Here is a 26,707-nt window from a genome sequence, read left to right as displayed (position 1 = left end):
CTACACTCTGAGGTAAAAATCGCGTTTGTTTGCCTTGACAGAGTTTTATCGTAGTGGGAATTTGAAGAGTGTGTCCTAACTACCTTTGATACGTTTTTTCAGCATCGAGTAGCATAAATGACATGTACGGGATAATTTCATTATTTAAATTACTCATTACGGCTGCTTATGCGAACTCAGTCCGTATGGAGCACCCCATAGACTAGCTCCTACTCATGACGGCTCTGAAATTCGAAGCCTATCAATTCCTGGGGTATCTTTTGATATTGATGGTGCCTGTTGAGTGCCATCATCTTCTTCCCTCGTATTGAGCGTAGTGCCTCCGTCCTCATCTTCGTAGTCTTCGTCAGAATCCAATTCCGATTCACTGCCCTCATCGCCTCTCTCCCCTCCAGCATCCCCATCAACGCCAACTTCTTTCATATACGCTTCTAAATCTCTAGCCATTTTTCTAGAAAAGCCAGAAGCTTCCACTTCGACGTCCAATCTCACAGCACCGTCTCTGCCAACGAGCTTTTTGGCATCACGGAAAAAAGGCCCCGGCTCATCACTCACAAAGCCAAACCTTCTCTGGAAATACCTTTTGATGCAGTTAACATCTCTATCAAAATACATCTCGGCATTCATGTGATCTGTGGAAACCATTTGCGGAAAGTCAATGATCACAGGCACTAGTTGAAGGTCATCCAAATCAATTTCTGATCCTTCTGGCTGCTTTCCTTTCGCGGCCTTCTTTGACTCTTCTTTGATTAATATATTGAATTCGTTGAAATCACCATGTATTAGCCCGTATCTTGCGAGACGAAGGATCATATCGATCAACTCAGAATATAATGACGCAGGATCGGGGACCGAAGCGATCTGTCGTAGGGGAAAAGCATCGATCAAGCTCATGACAAGAGTATGGCGATTCTGGGCGATTGGCTCTGGCACTGGAAAACCATGTTCCCTAAGTGCCTTCATGAATGCAAATTCCTTAACCGCGGCTAATCGAGACATGTACATCCATGATGCGGACGTGCGATGCCGGAGATAATCCCGATTATTCTTAATCGATCGAAACGAGATTCGACCTAAGCGGTGAATTTTCAATATTCTCTGCGTTTTCGAGTTGTCTGCAACAACTATAATATCCGATTCCTTCCCGACGCCAATCTGATTCCCGATTGAATATATGGTCTTCTGTTTCTGGTGGGTGTGGAGCGCGAGGTAATCGAGACCGCCATACGTAAGTCTATATCCGTCATCTATTCAAACTCAGACATATCAGTCCTAGATTTCTTGACAGCCACTATTGTCCTAAGCATTGGGTCGAGTTTACTGTACATTTTGCATTTTTAACTCTCGCTATCAAGTTCAACTTTGCGAGATTCGATATACACTTATGAACGCCGCTGCCACCGCGAAGGCCAGAGAGCTGAATGATCAGAGGTGTAGGGACAACTTCATGATTTCTACTTCCAATTTCGATCTGCGGAGATTAACTTTTGCTCAGAATGCCTCTCATAACGTTGTACGGTGCGGGGGTACTCACGCCTGAAAGAACTCGAAAATCCTCATTCGTGAGGTATCGCATCGCCTTTGCGTCGAGCTTCATATTAACGGACTAACCCCTCACTAGAGGTTGGATATTTCGTATTGATGTATCCCAATGTCCAAATGCAAGACAGCAACCCTGTATGTGCCTTTGATACTCTAAGCTTGACACGACTTTTTCTGTGCTGTCTGCTAGATAAGGCGGCCACAGATCTTATCAATCACGTGATACTCAAAAGCCGATCTTCAAAGTGGATTGAATGCCACAATCAGACAGTTTAGCCTGCAACCCAAGGCGTGTATGTTCGGTAAGATCCCTCTCTAAGAAGCCTTTTATTCCGGTGATCCTGAAAGACATAAATCATAGAGCACTATGTGACTTTTCAATTTTGAAATTAATTGTATTGAACACACCTACTTGCCGCAAAGCAGGAACCCCAGTTTATCTAGCAGTAATGCAAAAGAAAATACATTTCATCCCATAGAACAATCCAGATCCGACATGCCAAAATCTCATGATGAGCTTTCCCATTCGGGGTTCTACACAAGGGCTGCAGTTAGTATCTGGTTCAACATTCGCAAAAGTAATTGATTTTTTGCTTACCTTTCGCAAAATGACAAGCCCTTCAAGGCTGCTGCTAAGACTGATATACTCCTCGTCTTCCAGCTCGGCCCTTTCTCCATAGGACAGGAGGACAGGAGTGCTTTGTGTTTGCCAGCCAGTGATAGTCTTTGGTCTACCAGCCTGGCCCACAACATCCACAGCTTGGCCAACCCGAACGTTCACCTTAAGTGGCTGCAAATCCTCGTCGAGAGTAACAAGGAATCGAGGGTACATGGCGGTAACAAGATAATATAAAAGGTAATGCGAGTCGGCAAGAACGAAATCTTTGGCATCTATCATGGCGACCAAGACGGTGAGTAGACCGGCTGCAGCAACTCGCGATAGAACCTGTCGATCAGTGTGGAATGGGTTGAATGTAAGACTGCCTTTCCCCATGTGAAGGAGGCCCTGAGCAATTCGGACCATGAACAAAGAGTTTTGGTCGCGGTGATAGTAGCTGGCAAGTTGTCGGAGGAGTTGTGCAAGCCTAGCATTGTTGGTACCCGCACCAAGGAGACCCATCGCGAATATGGCATTGATGGCGACGTCATTGTCATTATCGTGACTGTATCGCGACAAGGTATCATAAACGCCCATTTGTGGGTTGCTTGCGCTGATGAGACCCATAGCAAGAGGAACGGCTTTTCTGATATTTGCAGCCCCGTAGTGCATGAGATGTCCGAATTGCCGGAGCACCATCTCTTGGCCAATATCCTCTCCCATTGCGATAAGGGACAGACCCAGAACGGCATATGACTGAACGAGCTCCTCCCCCTTCTTCTCCTCCTTGTCTTCAATTTGATCATTGCAAATATGGAGAAGCTCTTGAAGTTTTAAGACCGTACCGGTGCCTGCCCAAGCACAAACGGAGGCCAAGACAGAGGTGGGCTTGGCCATCGGGTGATCAATCGCTTTCAGGATATCAAGAATTACCTCGACTTCTTCCTGTCTTCCAAAATACAGGAGCGCAAGGCCAAGAGCCATAAATCTTGTCCACTTGTCTTTTAGCTGAGGTTGTCTCTCTTCGTCCATCAAAGTCGTAGCGATGGCCTCGCTAACCTGATGATTCGAAGAGCCAACAAATACTAAGCCTAAGGACACAGCTGCCATAGCCGAAATTTGCATGGGCAATGATGCATCTTCAACAATAGGTAGCAATAGGTCCAACAGGTCCTCTCTGCACGATCCAGCGTACGAAAGACCCAAGCCCATTATCGATGCTACTCTCATCATGGTGTTTTTGTTAGACAGGTTTTCCGCGTCACCGAGGAGAGCAAGTGCGGGATCGGAATCAAGCCGGACACCAGAATTGAGAATACCGATGGCGAGTAATGCTCCCGCCCTGATTTGGTGCTCTTCTGCATATGTGAACTTGTCGATTTTATCCAAACCTTCCTCAACGTTCCATTGAAGAAGCATTCCCATCGATGCGGTGGTCGACATCATACCATCATCCTTCGTTTTCCAAACCCACGGTCCCTTATCATCTTCAACCAACATCATCTTATCATTGCAGAACCCAGCGTTCGTGAAGGCATTAACGAAAGCACTGGCAAGGTTATGTCTTGCAGAATCGACATTAGTGAGGCCCGCACCCCGATTGCTCTCAAGGTGAGTCTTATAGATATCTTCGGGCATTCTTGGATCGATGATATTTAGTTCCTTCGCAAGCGTCCGGAAGTGTGTGGAAAGCTGAGTGTTGTTTAAACAATCCACCAATTCCGAATCTTTATCGTCGTCAAGATCAAGCCAGATTTGTTGACGGGCAACGAGGAAAGCCATCTGTCTTCTAATCGATTTGTCGGTTGTAGCATTGAAGTCGCTCATTATCAAATCAATATCGTTCAAACGAATGGCGATAACGATGGCCTGCGTAAATTTGTTGTACCGCATATAAATATCGTGGGCCGTCCGTAAAAATTGGTGATCCTCCGGATATGTGAGCAGATTGACCATGCTGACCATATAAAGGCACACTCTGGGGTATGTATTTTCGTCGACAAATTTGGAAATCTCTTCGATCATTTCTAGCTCGCTCAAGAGATCAACGGCATCGGCTTCGGCATTATGTCTGAGGAAATAGGGCACCAGAGACAATGCGAGGTCAACCAAGTCTTGTACATCCTTTTCGTCCGTTATCCTATTCTGATACTCCTGCCCAATCTCCAAAGCAAGGTGTCTGATGTACTCATGGCCCCAGGACCCAAGGTCATCTGATCGGGAAAGAAGGCGATATTTTAGCGTTTCAAACTTTTCTTCATCACCGTATGTCATCCCTAGTACGGATAGCATATCTGCAAGGGAGTCCTGCGCGATGTTAGTTTCCACTGTTACCCAAGGCACTCATCCCATCTTACTTTGTCGTCGCCAGCTAACCACTGTTCGTACAAAGTCGTGAGCTCGTCATAGTGTGGCCGCAGGAACTTCAAGGGCTTTGGCACCGCGGTCATAGATGAGGTGGAGGTCTTGATAAGCTCTTTAATCGTCTCTAGAGCTTGTTTATATAATGAGGTATTGGGTTCCTAAATACGACAAGTGAGCCACTATTCAGATTGTGTAAAGACTGCGCATGTCATTTTACCTGCAATCTTTCCACCAGCATCTCAAGCTTCTCCTTCAGCTGCTGGTCTTCTTCACTGAGTTCTTCTATAGAGCACATTTAGCACCACATTGCGGAAAGTGCTCAAAGTCTCAAAGAGTCACGGCGTCATACCTTCTTTAGGCTCCTCATCTTTCTTCCCATTCATCATAAACTTTCCATCTTTGCTGTCCTTTTTATCCTCTTGTAGTTCGCGAACATCATCTACCTTTCCCTTGCCCTTGTCCGAGGCGCCAGCTTGGTCCTCCTTCGCCATCCTGGAGGTCGTGGAGAGAAAATGGGAAAATGTGGATTGATGGAGTAACACAAAATTTGCCCGAGACCGCAAACTTGGACAGAGGGAAAAGGTAGGGAAATACGACGAGAAGAGGTAAATGGGTTAAATTGATTGATCTTTGGAAGTGCTTGAAGTTGAAGCTCCTTGTTGCTGGTGATGCAGCTTCAACAGGCTGCTTAGTCAGAATCGAAGCCTGAAAAATGCGCAGTCCGCCAACTTCAAAATCCTTTCTCAAGCCTCACTCAACGTCTGGGGTTGTTTGAGGTCGAATTGCTTTTGTCCATGCCATTCTCCTGGCTTACAACTCAGCAAAACTAGGCCTACGCACGCATTCGAGCGAGTTGTCGCTAACTTCTTGGGTGACTCCGAAATATAATGCTTTGTATGCAGTTGGCCTTCTCCTTACTTCCACTACCGAAAATGGCCCCAAGATAGAGCATCCTACGGAAAACTAAGGCTGGCTCTTGCCACGAAATATATATCCACATATGTGTAGCCATGACCTGAACAAATGGCCCAGTTTGAAAACCAAGGAAAATGCAAAAGGAAAACCATCTTCGCCATTCCAATCCATATGGATCCCAAAAAAGTCGCGACAAAAAAAAAAAAAAAAAAAAAGGGCGCCATAAATCATGCAGTAGAAGAATTGTTATCACAGGCCTCCGCGTGAGTAGCCATCCATTAGTACATAATGCCACAGTCATTTTTCGTCGTCTTCCAAGCAAAACAGATCGTTCGTGCTCAGAGGAACCAAATCAGGAGGGTCATGCTCAGAATCGCAGCCTCCAACCTCCAATCTGAAGCTTTTGAGATATGTTTCAGTGGAGTTAATGAGGTCGTCGGGTCCGTTCTTGGCCCCAGACGGCGACAGGATACTTAGGGATGAGAGACGTGGCAGGTGCCCTGGAAATGCACTAAGTAAATTAGACATAGACAAAGATTCTGACACAGCCTTCTCAGCTGACTCAAATCGAGGATCATAGCTTGAGTCGTCAATTAATGTTGCTTGCGGGTCGTGGATTTCATTCTGGCTAAGTTCAGGCGGTTTTGCTTCTTCCGTCGATGCGTGCTCTTCCGGAATCTGGAACAGCTCGTTATGGACAGTAGCCAGAGAGAAATCATCTTCCGCGGCAAATGCCGGGTAGAGAAGATAATAGCCACGTGCTCGAATAAATTCCAGCATATACTCCATCCAAGAGGGGTATCTGTTTAAAACAGACTTAGGGCGGGTCGTTTGTTTTGTTTTCAATGACGGAGCAAATCGATTCGAAAGGAAAGAATGGAACTCAATCCATTTGTCCCCAAAGTAGAGCGCAGCATTGCTATTGGGGGCCTGCCAAAGGAAAACAGGCAAAGTATGGCTGTGTTCCGCAAGTGACACTGTCTCCGTAGTTGGGGGCGAAAACTCGGCCCCATCAGTCGGTTTAAACGAAGGGAGCTCTAGCGAAATCCCTAACAACTGATAGGCAGCCGGTGCTTCCATGATTGAATATTTGTATTTTAAAATCGAATATTTGAGAAAATGGTAAAATGATGGCGCTAGCTCTGCGTGCGGGGAAAGTACCAAAACGTGAGAATACCAAGGTTTTCGTGGGTAAAATGCATCGATGCTTCTTATAGCCGCCTCTTCAGCAGCTGTATTTCTCGTAATGCGACGGCGAAGGGTAAATTGGTGGCCTTCCGTATGTGGCGGCCAGGTAAACCTGCCAAGGAAGTCTGTCAATGCGGGATCAACGTCAAAAGGTAATTCAATAGTCAATCCAGGTGCCGGGCCGAAGTAATCCGCCTTTTGGAGGGATTTGAGGAGTCGTAAGAGAGATCCAGACGAAGCGGGTGGAGCATGAACGAGGATCTCAATCTGGGCTCTATTCCAAGCTGTGAGGCGGTTAGAATTGATTTGAAGAGAGCGGGATCCGACAGTCTGAAAATATTTTGTTCATCATACCTGCCAGAGCCCGTGAATCCAGCTTTGTAATCCATTTGAAGCTCGAGGCACGGCCTTTAAGGCCTATATGTGCTATACCTGTTTGCGATGCCCGCGTTTTCACTCCCCTCACAAGGAAAGGTTCGTCTCGAATTTCATGCGTGATTATGGCACGGGGATGAAGGATTTTAAGCATATGAACAAGTCCGGATTTAACACTCGCTTCCATTCTCGCATCCGTGGACCACGGGCCGTAATCGGGACGAGCATCTAGACGGAGTCAATATGCATGTAGACAACACGCAAACATCAGGTGCAATCTTGCATACCATGCCAAATCAATGGGCATTCTGACTCATTATAGCCATTTACTTCTTGAATTCCTTCAATTGACAGCTCATCCCGACCCATCAGTGCGATATGTACCTGATTCAGCCCATGTCCGGACATTTCACAAGCAAGCGGCAGAAGGTCCGAGATACACTTCAGATTTGCAGCGGCGAAGAGGACGAGTTTATTCTGGCGACGATATCTCATAAATCCATGGACGGAGTATAGCGACCTAGCTAGCGAATAAAATCGTATCGGGCCATTGAAATAGTGACTGCTCTGTTTACCATCCGAGGCGTTTGGAGGGCCATTTGGACGCATTATTCCATTGCGAGTCGGATAGAACCCATTATCAACAGTGTCTCCAGTAGAATCATCATTCTCGCCCGAAAGACTTCGAAAAGGTGAATGGCTGAGGAGGAAGTAACAAAGAATGATGCCGATGATCGCGAAGAATCGTCGGCGGCGCGGAAGCCGGCATGATGCGAGAGACGGCCTTCGGAGCTGTGCAGGTTTGCGAAAGTGGTCATCATCCTTTTTCCCGAGCTCTTCATCTGCAAGGAATATTCTCCTTGAGAGATGCATGGCCACTGCCGTTAGCGCTGCGCTCCTCGGGAGCTCTTCCACGCGACTTTATCATCGAAAACGTATGCGGAGCAGTGGAGTGGAAAGGGGCCAGCCGGGAAATTGCTGGTTACATAACCAACTCGTAAATTGCTGATCATATGTGGCTTGTCGACGAAACCATTGCCCGCATGCAGATTTATGATCTGCGCCGAGTGTCCTCTGTGCAAGAAAATCGGAGTAACATGGCGGATTTATTTGTCCCGGCAGTCCACTTCTAGACCGCTGCCAACTCCCACTGCCCCGTCCCACCCCGTCTTGGCGTTTTGCGGCGGATTTCGAAGGCCAACGCGAACCACCATCGTCTGTCCCGGACGGCCGCACGATAAACAACACAAAACCATTTCGCCTGATGGTGCGGATATGCTCTCTTGAATCTGCACCCCTATGTCAGAAAGAATAAACAACCCATGCCGCATCCGGCGGTTCATTTCAACAACAATCGACACCCTCTTGCCGCACACCCCCAAAACAACCATACCCTGTAGCTAAACATCATAACTACGTCTGATGAACTAGTCTGTAGCCCGTGGCTAACCCATATACTGCGATCATCCCCGTCACCAATGGATCAAGACACGATGGAAATTGATGGCATCCAGGACCATAGAGGAGTCAAGCGCACCGCCGCTGACGCTGGATTCCCAGGTCCAGGCCCGAGAAAGATCCAGGTATGAAATGTCCCCAAAGTATCGTGCGCTATTGATTGACGGCCCAACAGGCTTTGGACCCGGATGTTGTTAACAAAATTGCTGCGGGAGAGATCATCGTTGCTCCCATGCATGCATTGAAAGAGTTGATCGAGAATTCTGTGGATGCTGGTGCTACAGCAGTGGAAATCCTGGTCAAGGATGGGGGTCTTAAGCTCCTTCAAATCACCGATAATGGCCACGGAATCGATGTTAGTCAGGCCTCCATTGCTTAACGGTGTTGTGAAAGTCTTGGCTAACGTCTTGCGCAGAGTGAGGATCTACCGATACTGTGCGAAAGATTTACTACGTCCAAGCTCAAGGCCTTTGAGGACTTGTCCAGCATAGCCACTTACGGTTTTCGGGGTGAGGCCTTGGCAAGTATCAGTCATATAGCCCATCTCACCGTGACCACCAAGACAGCTGGCTCTAGCTGCGCATGGAGAGCACATTATCGAGACGGTAAACTTGTGCCTGCGAAACCCGGGCAAAGTGCAGAGCCTAAACCCACAGCCGGGCGCGGCGGCACCCAGATAACGGTACGGAGAACCGCATGTTATGTTGTTAAAACCTTTTTCTTACTGATGTTTAGGTCGAGGACCTGTTCTACAATGTTCCAACCCGACGCCGTGCTTTCAGGTCCGCAAGTGAAGAATATGCGAAAATCCTTGACATCGTTGGACGCTACGCTGTCCACTGCAATGGAGTTTCATTTTCCTGCAAAAAACATGGAGACTCAGGGGTTAGCGTATCAACTCCAGTGAACTCAAGCACGATTGACCGCATAAGGCAAATTCATGGAAGTGCCGTGGCCAACGAGCTTATTCCTTTTGATGTAGAGGACTCGGCACTGGGTTTCCGTGCGTCAGGCTTCGCAAGCAATGCAAATTACCATGCTAAACGCACGGTTATTTTGTTGTTTATCAATCATCGGTCCGTGGAATCATCTGGAATACGGAAAGCCATGGAGCAAACGTATTCCGCTTTCCTGCCGAAAGGCGGGCACCCCTTTGCGTACCTAAATATCGAAATCGAGCCGCACAGAGTGGACGTCAACGTTCACCCCACAAAGCGAGAAGTTAACTTCCTAAACGAAGACGAAATAATTGAGCTGATCTGCAATGCGGTCAGGACGAAATTGGCGAATGTCGACTCCAGTCGCACTTTCATGACTCAAACATTACTTCCCGGCATACATCGGTCGGGCACTCCACCCGCCGATACCTCTTCACCGAGAGCTACGATAGAGGGAAAGGTACCACTCCGAACAGTAGCTGGGTCTAAAAGGCCCTACGAGAACAATCTCGTCAGAACAGACGTAAAGATGAGAAAAATTACGTCCATGTTCCCAGTCGGAACCCCGGAACAAGGTGCAAACCAAGAAGGGGGTTCTCAGTCGCAACATACCCATAGTTACGAAGCCAGCGGCCGTGAATCGGTTAACATTCGCCTCACGTCGGTAAAGAACCTGCGGGCTGCGGTACGATCGACGATGCATAATAGTTTGACAGACATCTTCTCTTCGCTGACTTATGTGGGGTTGGTGGATGAAAGACGCCGGATCGCAGCGATCCAGTCTGGGGTCAAGCTCTATCTTGTAGACTATGGAATGGTCTGCAATGAATTCTTCTATCAGATTGGATTAACTGATTTCGGGAATTTTGGGGTGATCAATCTCGAATCATCGCCACGTTTAGTAGACCTGCTCTCGCTTGCTGCCGCCGTCGAACGTGATGAGCACCACCGCCGCATCAAAGCAGGCGAGGGAGGAGAGTCCAATCCATCCAACGCTGTGAACAACGGGGACCCTAGCAATATTGACTTCAGTCGAGTTCCAGAGATAATCGCTGCCCATCTCATTGAGAAGAGAGAAATGCTCAACGAGTATTTCTCCCTCTCCATTTCGGAAGATGGTAGCCTGCTATCCATTCCCTTACTGCTAAAGAATTATATGCCTTCCCTAGCAAAGCTTCCACGATTCCTTCTCCGTCTCGGACCATACGTTGATTGGACAAACGAAGAGGCCTGTTTCCGGACATTTCTAAGAGAGCTGGCCGCATTCTATACTCCAGAACAATTACCCACCATCCCAGCCACCCCCACACCCCCCATCGCCAGCCTCAGCGCCGACGGTTCTAACACGCAGGGAGAGCGGCCAACACAGGAAAGCTTGAACGCCCAGCACCAGTCGGAAACTCAACCTAGTTCTACACCACCGCAAAAAGAGGACCCGTCTATCACCCGCCGACGAACCCAGTTGGCATGGATGCTGGAGCATATCCTCTTTCCGGCGATCAGATCTCGGCTAGTGGCGACAGATGATCTGGTAAGAGGGGTTGTGGAGGTTGCTGATCTCAAGGGCTTATACAGGGTTTTCGAAAGATGCTGAAGCGCAAGAGAGCATACTTGCTGAAAAGTTGGAAATAATGAAACTGACTACTCTTTAAAAAAAAAAAAAAAGGAAAAAAAGAAAAAGAAAGAGATAATCTTGGCCGTAAAACTTAATGATGTTAATATTTCTTTATGTCTTTTGCTCATTTCCCACCCCCCCCCCCCGGGGGGTCTTCTTCGGTTGATTTCTGTCTTGTTGGTTTGAAAAGATCCTCTTTCATTTATCTTTTCTTTTCTTTTCTTTTTCTTTTTTTTAACGTGAAGCGCTCTACTATGATATTAGCTACTTCATTTTCTCTTCGGCATGCGTATATACCCCCCAATATCAATTTCCGGAACCACATTCCCCCCAAAAATTACTATGAAAGCTCAGCAAACAACAAAAGGGTAGTTTGTTAGTTGATTCTTGTAAAACACACCCTACAATCTGTTTTATAGCACCAGCAGGATGAGACACGGGAGAGATGATGAAAAATGAGATTTGATTCTTGAGCCTGCTAATTTTAGACAACACGTCCAAATTGAGAGAGAAACGCGAGGGGGGAAAAAAAGAAAAAGCAAAACACGGGAAAAGGAAAAGGGAAGATAACCAAAAAAGGAAAGGTTCATATTTCTCACTGTCTCTCTCATTAGTACCAGCATATATTTCCGTGTAATGTATTCTCCCATTTCCTCTGTAGTTAGTTCGTGTGTCTGTGTTTGATTTAATCGATACCATCCCTCGACTCCAAACCAGTGCCTGTCCAGTCCAGTCCAGTCCAGCTAAAACATCATAGATCTCCGACCTCGTAGAAAATAACAAGAGAAGAAAGAAGAGGAGAAGATAGAAGAAAGCCTGGCAGATCAGAAAAAGGGGTAAAAAGGAAAAAGAGGTAGAAGACCCATACATTCCCGCCATATAAATATATAAAATACCGAAGTCAGCCATCATGAAAACAAAAAAGGGGGGAGAAAGATCATATTCCTCATCATAGTGCGTCCGCGATAGTCGTTAAAGCAATTAAAAATGACATTACGCTCGGACGCCTTCTATTGTCTCGAGTACGGCTTATTCATGAGAGCTATCTCACGCGCAATCGTCGTCCATTCTAGCTCACGTCGGATGGGCTGGTTACGTTTTAGCTGGAGATGCTCGTCCCATTTAAGAAGTTCGTAGCTAATGGCTCATCAGCATCGGCTCAAGGAGCGATAACTTGTCCTGGCCTAATTGCGGTGGGTTTGACCAGGCATTCATGAGTACATAAGCTAAGCAAGGGTATACAGAGCTAAATACTCACACAAATCGCAGATGTGGTTGGATAATGACGTTTAATCTTCTAGCACGAACGTAGCAGCTGCGGTCCCGTCAGCATGTAATTGCCTCAAAACACATGGAGAGAGAACGTACTATGCTCGGGGAAAGGACAACCCCAGTGACGCCATCACCTCTGCAATGCAGATAGTCGCCGACCTCGAAACGCCAACACGACAATGGACCAAGGCAGCAGTGCCGTCCAATTTTCCTTTCTCTGGATGAAGCTGTTAGACCCTCTGACCATTCCCCAAGTTACGATCCAATCAGCACAAAGATTGAGGACCTACCGATAAATTGCAAACATCGATCAAACTCCTTTGTCAAGGGATCTATACCGTTGTCTTGAACGTCGTCTATCATCATTAGGTTCTCTGAACCCCAACTCATAAGCTCCGTTTCCGGCCAGGATACCGGCTCTCCGATGCTCAGTATCCGTCTAATCCCCAAGGCTTTCAACAACTCAGGATTGTTCGCATGTGTCAAGTTACCCAGATACATATACGGCAATATCCGACTGGGAAGGGAGCCATCCAGCCGCGCCATCCAGCCAGGGTCAGGCTGATTGATAAGCTTCGCCGCTTTCGCAGCAGGGCTTTCGCGCAATAACTGGTGCTGTATAGTTGTCAAAAATGTGACATCCGAAGGATACGCGAAAAAGTTCCTCTTCTTCTCACAATGTAGCCTTAGCCATGCTTCGTGAGCCGGCACACCCTCGGCAAACATGAAATATGCTATAGCTAGAAGGGAACTCTCAGTGTACCCATCAGCACAATGGATCAAAACTTTCTTAGGGCGAGGACCCAGAGTGATCATCTGAATATCTCCGTCAGATTCGACTCTTGCTTGGTCTTGCATTTGCTCCGATCCCTGCGAGTGTGTGATATGGTAGATCCATCTGCAGGTGTCAATGATGTCAAACACTTCAACCTGGCTCAGTTCCGATGCTATGAGACTTCCAGATGAGGGAAATTCTATGCTCTGGGGCCCAGATTCAAGGAGAGCCGTGACTTTGGTTAGATATCGGGGGTCCGGTATATTGGCAACATCGTGGGCCTCGATCATGAGATCAAAACCTGCCTCCAGCCAATTATTTGAGGAGAGCTCCGGCGTGAAGCCAAGGTAAACGTTTTCCGATATTTCTGATGGGTGAGACATGTTACACATCTCTATTCTCTCCCAGCGGACTAGGTTGCTCAGTAAAATTGCCATCCAAGCGACGGACTATATGAAGGACTTACAGAAATCCATCAGCCCATCGTTGACCTGCCCATCGGAGCGAACGGCCACCAATTCAGGATGTTGCTGTTCAAGGTGGTGGAAGGGCGCTGGGATAGTCAGTTCATGTTCCAGTGAGTGACTATGAAAAAGCAAGGCGACACCTACTTGATAGAACAAAGGTGTTCACGAGGCGGAGCTCCTCTCCAGGGTCGAACCTGTGCCTCCATGCTTCCTGAGCTGACGAGACCTCTTTAGCCAAAGATAGCACCTGGGCGGGCCTGACACCATCTTCTCCATAGACGATAATGTCCGAAATGGGAGCGATTTTGGCGGTCTGAATCTGGAAATTTCGCACCGAGAATCCGACCGGCGGGTCCGGGTCGGGGAATGTAGAGCCATTGATGATCTCACCGGGTGCCACTGCCCCTTTGACCCTTGAACTGGCCAGTTCTCCGCCCACCTTGACAATGACTATACTCCTCAAACATTTCGGTATACGTCGCAGGGTCCTCCGCCTTGGGACGAAGAACGCCAATTGGATCTGGTTGTCTGGATGTAAACCGTGCAGCCATGGAAAAACTTTGTTGGGTTCCGGTAGGGCTCGCGTGGACGCCTCGTCGAGCGCCGCAGCCAATTGGTCTGCGTCGATGGTGTAGACCGGAGGATTATCATAGACCTTTGGGAACTTGGTGGGAGGATAGAGAAATGTCTTCACAGGCTTTGTTGTCGATATGGATGGAGCTGGGACCTTGGAGCTTGCAGGAGGTGGACCTGTGGGGCAAACTGGGAGGTGCTTATTTGGTATCGGCGTTTGGGCTCTCGGTGCGGAACCACTGAGGCTGAGGGCGGAGGGAAGGGGAGGGGGAGTCGAAGAGTGTCGAACTGGATGTTGCTGGACCACAATCATCGCCATATTATGCTGTCTGGGAGCTTAGAATACTCGAAAAAAGCTGACCCCGAAGCTGTTTTGGTGGACGTCACGTAGCTTGGTTCGGACGAATCACGGTCACATGTGAGGGGCAAGTAGGAAACGTATATCGCTGGCGGAGGTTGATGGATGAAAAAGCAGCAGCGCTGGAGATATATAGGGTGTGGGAAGACAAGCGAGCGACAAGTTGAACGGGAGGATGAACTGGTGACACAGCGTTAACAGGGAGAACAGCAAGTATTTCCCAAACGGGAAGATCAGCCCACCGGGTCGACGAGAGACGAGCGAGAGCATCAGCACTCGGCCATCGTCAGTATCTGCACATCTGAGGGCCGCGAAAGCGGGTCAATTAAGAAGGTCGATGAGGTCCTGGTGCGTTTACAGCAACCGCATGGAACAAATCAACAAAAGCAGCAACTCACGCTCTGATGCGAGTAGAACCGATCGATTCTCCTCCTCACTTTCTGGCAGGGGAGCAACGGATAAGGCACGCCAAGAGCAAATCGAAGTTCAATTACGTAGACGACGCCAACGCATCCGGCAAAGAATATGATCAATACTAAATAGCAACAGAGGGCAACAGTCGAAGCAAAAGGAAAACGAAGTGGAGAGTGGCGGAAAGACGGCGATGAACAATAATACGGCCGATATCCATGGGTTTGAAAAAAGGGAGAACGGATGGGATGGCGGGGAGGGGGGAAGAGAGAGCGCATCCATGCAGGTGATTTGCTGGGCGACCAAAAGTAGCTTACGGAGTTTGTTACCCAGTGAGTTAGGATTTAGGCCCGCGGACGGAGCAAACTAAACGGTGGTGTTTTCCGTCCCGTATGTACTCCGTACGTCCATACTTTCATCCACACATCCAGACATAGTTTCGGGGGGGAAGAGTGGCATGATGGCTACATCGGGATGTGGAACTTGGTACGGTGGGGAGACCACCGGGTTTTGGTAGGGCAGAGCAGGGGATCTCCCTCTTGTTCTTTATTTTATTTTATTGTTTTTTTTAATCAAAACCTCGTTTCAGCGGGGATTCAAGAAGATGTTTGATGATATTTTTTTTTTTTTTTTTTTTTTTTTTTTTAAGCTAGGCGTTGAAACTGGACATGCTGTTTCTGTTTCTTCTTCCTGTTAGAGTGTGAGACGATGCGAGTCGCACACATCCAACCGCGGCTGTGAGGAATCAATCAGGTTGGGTCAAAAGGACGAACCGTCCTCCAGCCAACAGTTCATCGCAGCATGCAGGACGCGAGTGACGGCCAACACATCAACCTTGCAGGGTGTGCGTGCTTGGAAGGCAGGGCATATAAGCACGGAGCAAGGCATGTATGGACATATGTACCTCTCAGGTACCTCTTCTTTTTGGGTTCGCCATCTAGACACTTTTCTCTCCCTTTCAAGTCACTGGCTGAACTTCTAGCCCTCTCTCCTCTTTTCTCTCTCTCTCTCTCTCTCTCTCTCTCTCTCTCTCTTTCTCTCCGGCATCCCCTCTCCCTCTAAGTCTCCGACTCTCGCAGCCCGCCGGTGACTGGGCCCAGTCCTTGTCTGCGTGCATCGCGCCCGCCCAGGAAGAGGCAGAAAACAACCCTGTGGGGGGTGGCGACTCCACCAACCAAAACCCAGCCCGGCCCGGCCAATCGCAGGCCGCAGAACAGGGAGGGTGGGCCGATTGGGTTTTTGCTGTGGTGGGGTAGGACATCCCAAGGCCGGACAGTGGGACGTGTTTTTGCTTTTTCTTTGTGTTGACCCCGGACTTGGCTCCGTGTCATGTGGGAAAAACAGCTCAGGAGTAGGAAAGAATAGGTAGGTAGGCAGGAAGGCAGTCGGGGGAGAGGAAAAGAAAAAAGACCTGGAATTTTTGTTCACTGCTTTTGGATGGATGGAGGGCATGATGGTAGTCAATTGAGGCTTGCGTGATCAAGAATCTTTTTTTAGGGGGAAGAAGATGCTTTTTATTCGCTGATGTGACTGACTAGTATATGTATGTACATATGTACACATGTTTGTGTATGTGCTTGATCAGGATGAGATCAGAATCTAGGCTGGCACATTCTTTGTTTGCGGGATGCTCTTGCAGGTGACCTATGAGGGATGTCGGGTGGTTGTTTGGCGTTGGGACGGGAGAGAGAGAGTCCAGACCTTCTGCGTCAAAAAGTGAAGGGGGATCATTCTTGAAGGTGGTTTGACACACACACACACACACTCTCTCTCTCTCTCTCTCTCTCTCTCTCTTCCCCTCCCCTTGGAACCCTGCCGGCTGCTTCTGTGCCTACAGGAAAAACGCAAGACATGTCCTTGAGGAAGAAGACCAGACTACGTTAGCTCAAGGGGCCTCGAGAGGCGATGGTTTAACTCCCCCCGTCTCGTTCGACACGATATACAGGAAGCGAATAGACACATGTAGCAGGTATGTATCAGACGTTTCGGATCCAGGGCCTGCGTGTCTGACATGGATGTCATCCTGCCTTTTCCATTTTTTGCCCACAATCCCCCTCTAGCCACCCGCTTGTTTATTCATCCCGCATGTAAGATACGGTCACGTGGTCACCCTCTGCCTGAGCTCGTCGGCTAGCCGATCAAGATAAAACCGGGCAACATCGCTGGGCAGCCGATCAAATGAACGAGCAATCTTCTCCACATCCTTGCGCCCTTTCTCGTAGGCGTGTAGATCGCGGTTGCCGTACACATCCCGCCCGGGTGCGTAGCCCTGCACGAGGCTGCGGAAAAACACGTTGACTGCCACACTGACCCCGGCCGTGGGGCAGGCTGTGTGGAGCCAGAGTGGCGGGAGGAAGAGGATGTCTCCAGGTTTCATGACTGCCTCGTGCGGAGTCGTGCCGTACGGGGATGTGGGCTGGCTATCTGAAGTGTTCTGGAAGACGTTGATCGAGGAGCTTGACGCGCCGGGGGCGAATCCTAGTTTCGAAACGTCCCATGGGGGATACAAGATCAGCTTCTTCTCGCCTCGCACTTGGCAGAGAACATTGGCAAGAACCTGGATATTTCAATAGCCCCGGTCGTCAGCTTAAAACGAAACTTGGCTGCTGGGGCGAGAAACACAAGAGAGTTGTTTTTGGGGGAAGGGGAAGGGGGAGGGGGAGGGGGGAGAAAGGGGAGACAATCTCACATCGTAGTGCAGCCATAAGATCACTGGCCCCGATATCCTTAGTGGAGAGCTATGAGCCTGTTCCGAAACCAATGACAGCTCGGGTGGCAGTCTGAAGTCGTCCTTAAGGCCAGGAAAATCCGTCGAAAGGTTGGCAGGCTCTTCGGAAGGCTTCTGAGCTGAAATCGCTCGCAGGTATTGTCGAGAACCCGCATGCACTTCATCCAAGAAAGTTCCAAATTCCTTTGTCACATACGTGAAGTTTTTTGTCTGAAAATCCATATGCTCCGAACGCGAATCATGAACAACGACCTAACCGAGTTGGTGTTTTGATTCAATTACTGATTCTCCCCGAGATGGCTTTCGAAAGCAAACATACCTTCCGGTCATGTCCAACTGCGTTTCTGAGATATTCCTTAGTCCATGACTCCACGCATGGCCCGATATCGAGCCCTTCTAGGATCACAGGCCTCGACTTGTCAACAATCGTTCGAAAATCTCGAGGACTGGCTATCTTTACCCGCGAGACTGTAACAAGTGAATCTGCACTAGTCACAACGGGCTGTGGCGTCGCTGTTATTGTTCGTGCTGGACTTTGCTCTGAATCGATGGATGGCTCAACTGGAAGCCATTCATTAACCGCATTCGGTGTTGCGTCTTGCAGAAGCCATGTTCCTCCATTCCAGTAAGTTCCGAAGGAGAAGCATACTGCCCCGCCACCGACTATCAGAACTTTGCGCTCTGCTACAGGAAACGAGGAATGACCAACAAGCAGTGGTCGTGGGCCGTCAGAATCGATTGCTACGCCTGCTGGGGCCAAAATGCTGCCGCTATGTGATAGCGGGTCTTGCATAAAAGACCGCAGTGAGCTTATATCCAAAAGTATGATCTCATACTTTTGAGGAACAGAGCCGTCAACAGTTATTCCGCCGCTGACGATAATTTTGTTTCCCATCAGATTGGCTGTTGACCCGAATCTCCCCAACCACCTGAACAACGGCATTCTGGTTGAAAGCTTTTCTGTCAATTCTTCCAACGTGAGGGAGATATCACCCTCGTCGGATCTAGATATCTGCCAGGTCCAAAAATCATTCAGGACTACGCCCCCCCGTGACATCCCGCCGAACATAATCCCTGTTTGGTTGTCAATACTGATAAGCGAGGCGCCAAATCGCGCTCTTGGGGTTCGGCCAATAATGTTTATCTCATTCCATCCGCTTTGTTCAGACCACAAGAGAAATTGCCCCAAGGTATCGCCAGTTGCTGACTTGCCTCCGTAGAGTAGAACATGCTTGCTACCTTGGCCGAGGTCAACAGCAACTGTAGAATGCCGGAAGCACGGAATCGGAAGACTATCAACCTGGTTCCATTTACCATTTGACTTTAGCCAGCAATCGCCTAATGGCATGGTTGGCGAGGCTCTTCCACCCGTAATGAGGCATTGTTCGCCAAAAACGGTCGTAGAATGACACATTCGCGCCCCGATACTTGTGGGGGGCATATCGTGGATCGAGTGGTTTACCTCAGATTCGCTATAAGCTTGTGCTGATGAGAGGCGGGTTTGGAGCCCCAATCCGCCGTGCAAACCAACCATGTGCTCCTTGATGGGAACAATGGACCCAAATCGCCTTTGACCATTAAATCTGGGCGGGCACTGGGGCACCAGCCTTAATTGTTCGACAGGAGTATCAGTTTCTCTTGTGGGCTCTTCAGAATCACCATTATTTTTCGAACGTTTTGTCGAGGCCAGAAGTAGGAAATAATGGGATGCGAAAAGGGCGAATTCTTCCCATTCGTCAAAGGCTTCGTATTTGTCGAGAGATTCCCTCTGTAGATCGTTCAAGAATTGGGAATCGCTCCATAGCTCCCATAAGCTCTTTGCATTTGCGTATTTCCAGCCGGCATCAACAAAACGTTGTTCTTGTTTTCGTAGCGAAGGATACTCGTGGATGGAGTACAGAGGAGTTCTTAGTTTCTGGAAATGATTCATCATCGTCTGCGAGAAAGGGTGCCCAGGTCCATCGGGGAAATATTGCTCGAGTAGACAGAAATTCGTGTCTGCTATCCATCAGTATATATGTAAGGAGGTCGCTGGGATCACACTTGTTCGTACCATCGCTTAGTGTCGATGCCCACTGAAGGAGGGCATCTGCAGATTTGACATCCATGTAAGTCAGAGACACTTCAGCGGTGCAAAATATAGAGAAATCACTAGGAGAGCCGAGTTCAAACCTCAGCGACTTTTCCAATTCTGAGAGCTCGACCAGGTCGCAACCAATGCCGATGTACTTCCTGCTGCGTAGGAGCACGACGTCATCTTCGGCTGGATACTCGGCATCTGGGATAAGGCTACTAAGTGCAGCGGTTTTGTGTATCGTGTTTCGTTTCTCGACCATGAGCTTGTGGTAGTCGACATCGATAAACCGGACATTTTGGCATAGTGCGGGATTATGGGTGAGGAATTGAAAGGGCAATGGATCACTAGTTAGAGTAGAAACAGGGCCTCCGTTAGCTTTGCAGGACCAATTGAGCCTATAAATGCAAAGTGCACCTACAATCCGCAGCCGAAATTTATAATGACCTTTGGTCGATCGGAAGGTCGTTCAAGAAACACTTTCACCGTATGTTCAATGGCATACATACGCAGCCAGTACCCTCGATTGATCAATGGCGACCGCCGCTGGCGCTTCTTCACGAAGTACCGAATAAAATGCGGCTCGGGATAGTATAGCTGTTCCACACTCCGTTTCGAAACAATACTGCTTCCATTCGTCTAAATGTAGACCGCTTAGTAAACTTAAAGACGTGTTCCGGTAAAAGCTGGGGTTCGAGGACAGCTCACACCCATGACCAGGCCTTTCTCCAAGTCTGTTTTGGCATCTGGCTGCCCGGAACCTGGGCATCGTAACCGAGGCATCTTAACCCAAAAGCAGGATGTCCGTTCCTCCCTGGCGAGCGCTACATTCTTCCATACAGCACTGAGGTCCTATGCCCCTCTGAAAATTCGTTATCGGCTCTGCTATCAAACACGCCAAGCCGGCGGTGCTTGGCCAAACTCTCCACGTGACGCCATCGAGATGTGGTCCGAGCGTTGGCGTTGGCGTCATTTGACTTCCCGCAGATTTGGTGGTGACCTACCCCGTACCAGAGTATCTGAACCTCACGACCTCGCTGCAGGCAACGGGCGAATCTCATCGTGCAGCTTCCCGGAAAGCTCCTTTGTTTTTCTCTCCATCTCCGTATCCTCAACCGCCCCGACCAAACTCTGTCAAAAGCGCATTCGTGATGAACGGCTTATAGCCTTTCAAGTGGAGAGTTATCCGGCGCGGAGGAGCCTTGGGAGTCTTGTCGTCGTGATTCTGCCCACACCACCTTGTTACCGGGCGGATATCTTCTTTTACAACCCTTTCCTTCTATATCTTTCGCGATTGCAACCCGTTTGCCTAGCATGTCTATGAACTTTGTGACTTTCAACCAGGACTACAGCTATCTGGCTGTTGGTGTGTGCAGACATTCCTGCCCGTGAACAGAGCATGCATTCCCCCGCACTCGCTGCTGACGCTTACCGGTTTTAGGTACCTCAAAAGGATTCCGAATATTTACCACAGATCCGTTCGGGAAAAGCTATGAGACCAAGGAAGAGAACATAGCTATCCTAGAGATGCTCTTTTCGACGTCTCTGGTCGCGGTTATCCTCTCACCTCGACGATTGCAGATCATGAACACTAAGGTATCGCATTCAACAATCCAGAACCTTTTTACTACAAGTGTAGGAAGCTTCTTTGTCCTGATTGCTAACTTTTATGCTCCTCTCAAGCGACAATCCGTCATATGCGAGCTCACCTTCCCGACCACTGTTCTAGCCATCCGATTAAACAGGAAACGTCTTGTAATTGTATTGGAAGACCAGATATATATCTATGATATTCAGACTATGAAACTCGTTTATACCATTGAGACCTCGCCGAACCCAAATGGTAGAGTTGCTACTACACGTTACTACTGTTGGAAAACCGGGCTAATTCTATCCCTTCGAATTTCTAGCTATCTGCGCCCTTGCACCATCCTCAGATAATTGCTACCTCGCCTATCCTCTTCCTCAAAAGGCCCCTCCACCAAGCTTCTCTCCTCCCTCCCATGGCCCCCCTTCAAACACCCATATCCCTCCAACCAGTGGAGAGGTTCTGATATTCGATGCATATAAACTCGAGGCGGTCAATGTGGTAGAAGCACACAAGTCACCTTTATCATTTCTTGCATTGAACAGTGAAGGCACTCTTTTGGCAACTGCGTCTGACAAGGGAACAATTATCCGCGTCTTTTCGGTTCCCGCTGCTCATAAATTGTACCAGTTCAGAAGAGGGTCAATGCCGTCACGAATCTATAGTATGTCCTTTAACATAACGTCCACCTTGCTGTGCGTGTCATCAGCGACGGAGACCATTCATATTTTCAAACTGGGACAGCAACAAGGGTTGTCGAAAACCAGCAGTCCAAGCCACATACTGGATTCCAGTCGAGGTTCCGGAGATGAGTCTGCTGTCGAGTCTGCAAGTTCCGAGATGTCATCTCGAAAACATAACGGCACATTCATGGGAATGATCCGACGTACCTCCCAAAATGTTGGCAATAGCTTCGCGGCCACCGTTGGCGGCTATTTGCCCAAGGGAGTAACGGAAATGTGGGAGCCAGAACGCGATTTTGCCTGGATTAAATTACCTAAGTCGAATGGCGGCAATGGTGGCTCTGGACCTGTACGGAGTGTTGTCGCGATGAGCAGCAACACGCCTCAAGTGATGGTGGTGACAAGTGAGGGTAACTTTTACGTTTTTAATATTGATCTTTCAAAAGGAGGAGAGGGAACGTTGGTGAAGCAATATTCGTACGTTCCTTCATTTGTACTTGGCAAATGCTCCCCGAGCTTATGCTGACGTTTTTACTAGGGTGCTTGACTCCAGTGATAGAATGGGCTCAACAGATTTAGATTATTAAGATGCCTCCTTTACGATACCAGGTCGGAATTTTCTGTTTTTTAGCCATTTTGGTCTACTTTACCTTAGGTTCTGTGCTCCGGAATTATTGGGCGTTTCGTGGTGCATTGGCAGCGACCTTTCTTTTTCCTTTTTTTCTTCCCCCCTTCCGATATGATTTCCACAATGGGTTATTAAATAGCAATTTCTCATCTCGTCCAGCTCGAATTTTGCTGGTCCACCTAGTGGAATACATACTGATTATGTATGTGCGGGAGGTTAGGATACATCAATCCAAGATACCAGATATATTACTGGTGAGGGTATCTGCGTAGATTTTCGTATCAAAAGTTTTCGTCCGGCAATTCTTCCCGCTTCCTGTGAGTCATTTTCGTCGGGATCCCAGCGGAAGCAGAGAAAGGTCCAAACTCAGCCCAATAATACGTTGAGAAACAGGGATACAGTCCAAACGGGTCTTAGGGAGGGCTGAGATCATATGAGGTTTTATCTTGCATGAGTCGGGGAGACGAGCGGAGCTTTGCATTCTCAGCACACGAGCCAAATCCCGCCTGGAAGGGCGTGGGCATCGACTCGGAATTTAACTCGAGAGAGATGGGGGTTGATCAACAGAGCTAAAGAACTATGCAAAACCTGCATTTATGCGACTTTCCAGCAAGGCCACACGGAAATCTGCTTCATAAGATGGGGGGCCCCCGTTCGTCTGACTGACTTCTAGCTGTTTCTTTTTTATTTGCTCAAAAAGTTTGTCTTTTCCGCCAACTCAAAAAGTGTTGCATTCTCGATTTGCTGAAGGTGCCAACAGCGATGGAGCTGCAGGCTATTCACCAAGGCCCGAGTCGAGCCGGGACTATGCCAAACGTGAACGCTATAGAGTCAGAACCCAAAGCTCCATCTGACAACCCTACGTTGTCTGTGGAGGACCTGGCCGCTCCACCCACCGCTGCTACCATCCAGCCTACCTGGAAGCATCCCAAGACGAATATATGGCGCTTTATCTCGTGTAATTATAGCTTTATCATTCTTGGTGCCAATGATGCCGCTTATGGGGTAGGTTATCAAATATCCATTGCCAAGAATGAGCTCCAGGTTGACTATATCTTCTAGGCAATTATCCCATATGTATGTTGAGCTGCTTTCAACTACCGTCATGGGCATGGGAGAGCCGTTTCTAATCTGTTGCGCAGCTTGAATCGTACTATAATGTCTCCTACACAGTGGTTTCTCTTGTCTTTCTATCGCCGATCGTGGGCTACGTGACTTCAGCTTCAATTAATAATATGATTCACATGAAGCTTGGTCAGAGAGGCGTTGCCATGTTGAGCCCTGGAGCACACCTGGCGGCCTATATCATTATCTGCGTGCACCCTCCCTTCCCAGTGCTTGTCATTGCTTTTATTCTGGCAGGGTTTGGCAACGGCCTGGCAGACGCCGCGTGGAATGCCTGGGTGGGTGGAATGGCAAATGCAAATGAGTTATTGGGCATTCTCCATGCATTCTATGGTTTGGGTGCTACGCTATCACCGACTGTTGCAACCAGTCTCATCGCAAAGGCGCACTGGGAATGGTTTCAATTTTACTATCTGATCGTTGGTGCTGCGATTTTAGAGCTGGTATTCATGACGGCAACATTCTGGACAGCGACTGCAACAAAGTATTGTGCTGATAATCCTCCTGCAGCAATTCCGGAGTTTGATATTACTGCTCATGCACCAGAATCGACAAAGAAATTAAGTGTGATATTAAACAGAATTTTCGGTGGTAGTCGAACTGCGGAAGCACTCAAGAACAGAGTCACCTGGGTCTGCAGCATCTTCATCTCAATTTATGCAGGCGCAGAAGTCGGCCTTGGAGGCTGGATCGTCACATTCATGATCAACATCCGCCATGGAAGTGCCTTCGCGTCGGGTATGAGTGCAACTGGATTTTGGCTTGGACTTACCGTGGGACGCGTGATCCTAGGATTTGTAACTCCACGAGTCTTCAAGTCTGAGAAACATGCCGTCATCGTGTATCTCTTGTGCACTATCGTCCTCGAGTTACTCTTCTGGCTGGTCCCTCAGTTCTATGTGTCGGCGGTGATGGTCTCGTTCGTCGGCTTCTTTTTGGGACCTCTATTCCCGATCGCCATTGTTGCTGCGACAAAGTTGCTGCCGAAGCACATTCACGTATCAGCTATCGGGTTTGCAGCGGCTATCGGGGCCTCAGGATCCACTGCATTCCCTTTCGCAGTGGGTGCCATCGCCCAGGAGAAAGGTGTACAAATTTTACAGCCGTTCATACTCGGAATTCTAGTTGCGTGCCTGGGAATTTGGCTCTTTTTGCCGAGTCTATCAAAAAAGAGGCAGTAAATAATAGGTGTTCTTATAGCATGAGAGATGAAGAACGAAAGTTTGAAAAGTGTTGCGTGCGCACTGTTAAGTATATCCTGAGTACTATACGGAGTACACTCTTGGAAAAGAGCATTAAAATATCCTGATAGGCAAAAGCTGATAATAACAAAAATAAATATTAATATTTGTTGCCGGAGTACTTACTGTGTAAAGTGCTCGAAAATTATTGTATACTTCCAGTTTGCCCGCATTTGACTTTTCCACAGAAAATATCCCTGGCCCACTTCCTGCATCTCCCCCTGTGATCATCTTTGATGGCTTCGTTAAATAAATAACCGAGCTGTATCTATCAGTCCCTACAATGAATCGACTCTCCCATATAGACCAGGCACAAAGCTTAGATGATCAGAAGGAGAAGTTTTCATCTAAAAGCTTTTCCACATCCCGAGTACGGCACAAGCAAAGGAATCGGGCAAATCCTTTACAACGCGGGATCGAAGAATTCTTAACGTCCCACATCTCTTCGTCATTTCTCATTGAGCACAATATTCCCTTTTCAAATCTAATTTCCTCTCTGCCTAAGCGCTACACAATATACCCGCCACTCCTCCTCCTCCCTCAAAATACTTTCAACTCCGACCCTCATTGGAAGAGGTTGCTCTCCTCCTTCAAGCAGGACCAACTGAACACTTTATATGCCTGCATTGCAGCGGCATTTTCTGCCCAGGGCGTGACTCATATTGCAACTAACGCCCCAATTGCACTTACGAAGGGCGATTCTGGCGATGAAAATCGAATGAGGAGTCCCACGGGTGTTACACCCTTGTATGGCGACTTTGGACATTTACCAGCTGATCCAGATACGGGAAAGGAGGAAAATCCCAGTGCTTCGGACTTGCAATCAGCATTCTGGGTCCAGGCGGTGCAGAATTCTGGAATCATTCAGATTTGGGCGCCGCTCTTCTCGATGTTTAGTCGGGGTAATATCATTGAGAAAGCGCGAATACTCGGCGCCGCGTCAACGTTTGAAGGCCTCACGGAGGCTGAGTTGGGCCAGAAACTAAAAGACATTGCGGTGGTCGACATGTACGCCGGAATTGGGTATTTCGTGTTTTCCTACTTGAAAAGAGGTGTTGGAAGAGTGTGGGCGTGGGAGCTGAATGGCTGGTCGATTGAGGGACTGAAAAGAGGTGCTCAGGCGAATTGCTGGAAGATTAAGAGTGTACGGGTGGACTCGAGCGGGAGTGTAGAGGGATTGGATGAGCTAATAGAGGGATTGAGTGACGAGGACCGGGTTGTCGCATTCCATGGTGATAATAGGTTTGCTGCGCGCATCCTATCGCAGGTGAAGGAGAGGCTGGAGAGAAAGGGGGCCTGGAAGAGTATCCGCCATGTGAATCTTGGTCTACTGCCTACATCTCAGGATTCTTGGGAGGGAGCAGTCGGATTACTAGACCATAAATACCAAGGTTGGGCTCATGTTCACGAGAATGTTGCGGTCGACGATATCGACGAAAAGAGTGACTATATTGTTCACGAGTTTGAGTCGCTTCTACAATCAGCTAGAAAAACCCGGCCATCATCGAGCTCGAATTCAGCTGTAGAGTGTCGAGCCGTGGAAAGGGTGAAAACATACGCCCCAGGCGTCATGCACTGTGTATTTGATATTCGTGTACCGCAGGTTGTAACTATGGGAATCTCTAGGATGCAAAACCCTTGATGGACAAACTCGCTCGAAACGCTCATGGTCAATGCTTAACATGAACACAAATCGCGGTCTATCGCCGAAGGTAGCCAAATCGTTCATAAAGGTTCTTCAAATAAATCAAACCCATACTCCTCGCAAATAATACATAACATATGGAAGAT

At 48.3% G+C, this 26,707-nt stretch overlaps 10 protein-coding genes across 11 annotated transcripts; 4 read left to right on the top strand and 6 right to left on the bottom strand.

Annotated features, from left to right (window-relative positions):
- Positions 1-127: 127 nt before the first annotated feature.
- On the bottom strand, positions 128-1,670 carry D8B26_007580 (uncharacterized protein). The gene is made up of 2 exons (XM_066125578.1): positions 1,327-1,670; positions 128-1,247 (listed from the first exon to the last, which is right to left on the bottom strand). Exon 2 carries the CDS (start codon positions 1,003-1,005, stop codon positions 214-216), a length of 792 nt encoding a protein of 263 aa, XP_065981662.1. The 5' UTR covers positions 1,006-1,247; positions 1,327-1,670; the 3' UTR covers positions 128-213.
- A 233-nt stretch (positions 1,671-1,903) lies between these two features.
- RPN1 (proteasome regulatory particle base subunit) lies at positions 1,904-5,119 on the bottom strand. The gene is made up of 5 exons (XM_003067093.2): positions 4,854-5,119; positions 4,722-4,786; positions 4,498-4,662; positions 2,141-4,447; positions 1,904-2,076 (listed from the first exon to the last, which is right to left on the bottom strand). The coding sequence occupies exons 1-5, from the start codon at positions 4,993-4,995 to the stop codon at positions 2,050-2,052; spliced, it is 2,706 nt and encodes a 901-aa protein (XP_003067139.1). The 5' UTR covers positions 4,996-5,119; the 3' UTR covers positions 1,904-2,049.
- A 251-nt stretch (positions 5,120-5,370) lies between these two features.
- On the bottom strand, positions 5,371-8,025 carry D8B26_007578 (uncharacterized protein). The gene is made up of 3 exons (XM_003067092.2): positions 7,270-8,025; positions 6,962-7,210; positions 5,371-6,891 (listed from the first exon to the last, which is right to left on the bottom strand). Exons 1-3 carry the CDS (start codon positions 7,853-7,855, stop codon positions 5,717-5,719), a joined length of 2,010 nt encoding a protein of 669 aa, XP_003067138.2. The 5' UTR covers positions 7,856-8,025; the 3' UTR covers positions 5,371-5,716.
- A 435-nt stretch (positions 8,026-8,460) lies between these two features.
- On the top strand, positions 8,461-10,972 carry MLH1 (DNA mismatch repair protein; the record flags this gene model as incomplete). The annotated part of the gene is made up of 4 exons (XM_003067091.2): positions 8,461-8,565; positions 8,616-8,795; positions 8,856-9,122; positions 9,176-10,972. 4 exons carry the CDS (start codon positions 8,461-8,463, stop codon positions 10,970-10,972), a joined length of 2,349 nt encoding a protein of 782 aa, XP_003067137.2.
- On the bottom strand, positions 9,901-15,023 carry PPS1 (tyrosine/serine/threonine protein phosphatase pps1). The gene is made up of 6 exons (XM_066125577.1): positions 13,652-15,023; positions 13,507-13,593; positions 12,556-13,452; positions 12,362-12,482; positions 12,252-12,308; positions 9,901-12,130 (listed from the first exon to the last, which is right to left on the bottom strand). Exons 1-6 carry the CDS (start codon positions 14,397-14,399, stop codon positions 12,004-12,006), a joined length of 2,037 nt encoding a protein of 678 aa, XP_065981661.1. The 5' UTR covers positions 14,400-15,023; the 3' UTR covers positions 9,901-12,003.
- A 784-nt stretch (positions 15,024-15,807) lies between these two features.
- D8B26_007575 (uncharacterized protein) lies at positions 15,808-16,110 on the bottom strand (the record flags this gene model as incomplete). Its single annotated transcript, XM_066125576.1, has 1 exon — positions 15,808-16,110. The coding sequence occupies one exon, from the start codon at positions 16,108-16,110 to the stop codon at positions 15,808-15,810; it is 303 nt and encodes a 100-aa protein (XP_065981660.1).
- Positions 16,111-16,596: 486 nt separating this feature from the next.
- PPM2 (tRNA methyltransferase ppm2) lies at positions 16,597-20,434 on the bottom strand (the record flags this gene model as incomplete). The annotated part of the gene is made up of 6 exons (XM_003067089.2): positions 16,597-17,406; positions 17,539-17,829; positions 17,897-19,575; positions 19,631-19,998; positions 20,073-20,290; positions 20,360-20,434. The coding sequence occupies 6 exons, from the start codon at positions 20,432-20,434 to the stop codon at positions 16,948-16,950; spliced, it is 3,090 nt and encodes a 1,029-aa protein (XP_003067135.2). The 3' UTR covers positions 16,597-16,947.
- A 244-nt stretch (positions 20,435-20,678) lies between these two features.
- On the top strand, positions 20,679-22,796 carry ATG18 (autophagy protein). The gene is made up of 5 exons (XM_003067088.2): positions 20,679-21,017; positions 21,093-21,247; positions 21,335-21,494; positions 21,562-22,399; positions 22,461-22,796. The coding sequence occupies exons 1-5, from the start codon at positions 20,966-20,968 to the stop codon at positions 22,507-22,509; spliced, it is 1,254 nt and encodes a 417-aa protein (XP_003067134.2). The 5' UTR covers positions 20,679-20,965; the 3' UTR covers positions 22,510-22,796.
- Positions 22,797-22,938: 142 nt separating this feature from the next.
- On the top strand, positions 22,939-24,984 carry D8B26_007572 (uncharacterized protein). Of its 2 annotated transcripts, XM_066125574.1 has the most exons (3): positions 22,939-23,555; positions 23,613-23,627; positions 23,693-24,984. In XM_066125574.1, the coding sequence occupies exons 1-3, from the start codon at positions 23,313-23,315 to the stop codon at positions 24,854-24,856; spliced, it is 1,422 nt and encodes a 473-aa protein (XP_065981658.1). In that variant the 5' UTR covers positions 22,939-23,312; the 3' UTR covers positions 24,857-24,984. The 2 variants fall into 2 exon arrangements, with proteins under 2 accessions (XP_065981658.1, XP_065981659.1); XM_066125575.1 differs by having other exon boundaries at positions 23,613-24,984.
- Positions 24,985-25,199: 215 nt separating this feature from the next.
- Positions 25,200-26,691, top strand: D8B26_007571 (uncharacterized protein; the record flags this gene model as incomplete). Its single annotated transcript, XM_003067086.2, has 1 exon — positions 25,200-26,691. One exon carries the CDS (start codon positions 25,200-25,202, stop codon positions 26,556-26,558), a length of 1,359 nt encoding a protein of 452 aa, XP_003067132.2. The 3' UTR covers positions 26,559-26,691.
- Positions 26,692-26,707: the final 16 nt, after the last annotated feature.

The sequence above is a fragment of the Coccidioides posadasii genome, chromosome 4, assembly GCF_018416015.2.
Source record: "Coccidioides posadasii str. Silveira chromosome 4, complete sequence".
NCBI classification, from domain to species: domain Eukaryota; kingdom Fungi; phylum Ascomycota; class Eurotiomycetes; order Onygenales; family Onygenaceae; genus Coccidioides; species Coccidioides posadasii.
The sequence above is the reverse complement of the archived record's forward strand: the minus strand, read 5'-3'. Positions and strand labels throughout refer to the sequence as shown.

Coding starts and splice junctions, on each gene's coding strand:
- ATG18 (XM_003067088.2), top strand. CDS start 20,966: ATGTCTATGAACTTTGTGACTTTCAACCAGGACTACAGCTATCTGGCT. Junction 21,495..21,561: donor GACCTCGCCGAACCCAAATG/GTAGAGTTGCTA, acceptor TCGAATTTCTAG/CTATCTGCGCCCTTGCACCA. Junction 22,400..22,460: donor ACGTTGGTGAAGCAATATTC/GTACGTTCCTTC, acceptor CGTTTTTACTAG/GGTGCTTGACTCCAGTGATA.
- D8B26_007578 (XM_003067092.2), bottom strand. CDS start 7,855: ATGCATCTCTCAAGGAGAATATTCCTTGCAGATGAAGAGCTCGGGAAA. Junction 7,211..7,269: donor ATGCCCATTGATTTGGCATG/GTATGCAAGATT, acceptor GACTCCGTCTAG/ATGCTCGTCCCGATTACGGC. Junction 6,892..6,961: donor GGATTCACGGGCTCTGGCAG/GTATGATGAACA, acceptor ACCGCCTCACAG/CTTGGAATAGAGCCCAGATT.
- RPN1 (XM_003067093.2), bottom strand. CDS start 4,995: ATGGCGAAGGAGGACCAAGCTGGCGCCTCGGACAAGGGCAAGGGAAAG. Junction 4,787..4,853: donor AGATGAGGAGCCTAAAGAAG/GTATGACGCCGT, acceptor TGTGCTCTATAG/AAGAACTCAGTGAAGAAGAC. Junction 4,663..4,721: donor TGCTGGTGGAAAGATTGCAG/GTAAAATGACAT, acceptor TGTCGTATTTAG/GAACCCAATACCTCATTATA.
- D8B26_007580 (XM_066125578.1), bottom strand. CDS start 1,005: ATGTACATGTCTCGATTAGCCGCGGTTAAGGAATTTGCATTCATGAAG.
- PPS1 (XM_066125577.1), bottom strand. CDS start 14,399: ATGGCGATGATTGTGGTCCAGCAACATCCAGTTCGACACTCTTCGACT. Junction 13,453..13,506: donor CGATGGGCTGATGGATTTCT/GTAAGTCCTTCA, acceptor TGAGCAACCTAG/TCCGCTGGGAGAGAATAGAG. Junction 12,131..12,251: donor CAACCACATCTGCGATTTGT/GTGAGTATTTAG, acceptor ATGAGCCATTAG/CTACGAACTTCTTAAATGGG.
- D8B26_007572 (XM_066125574.1), top strand. CDS start 23,313: ATGGAGCTGCAGGCTATTCACCAAGGCCCGAGTCGAGCCGGGACTATG.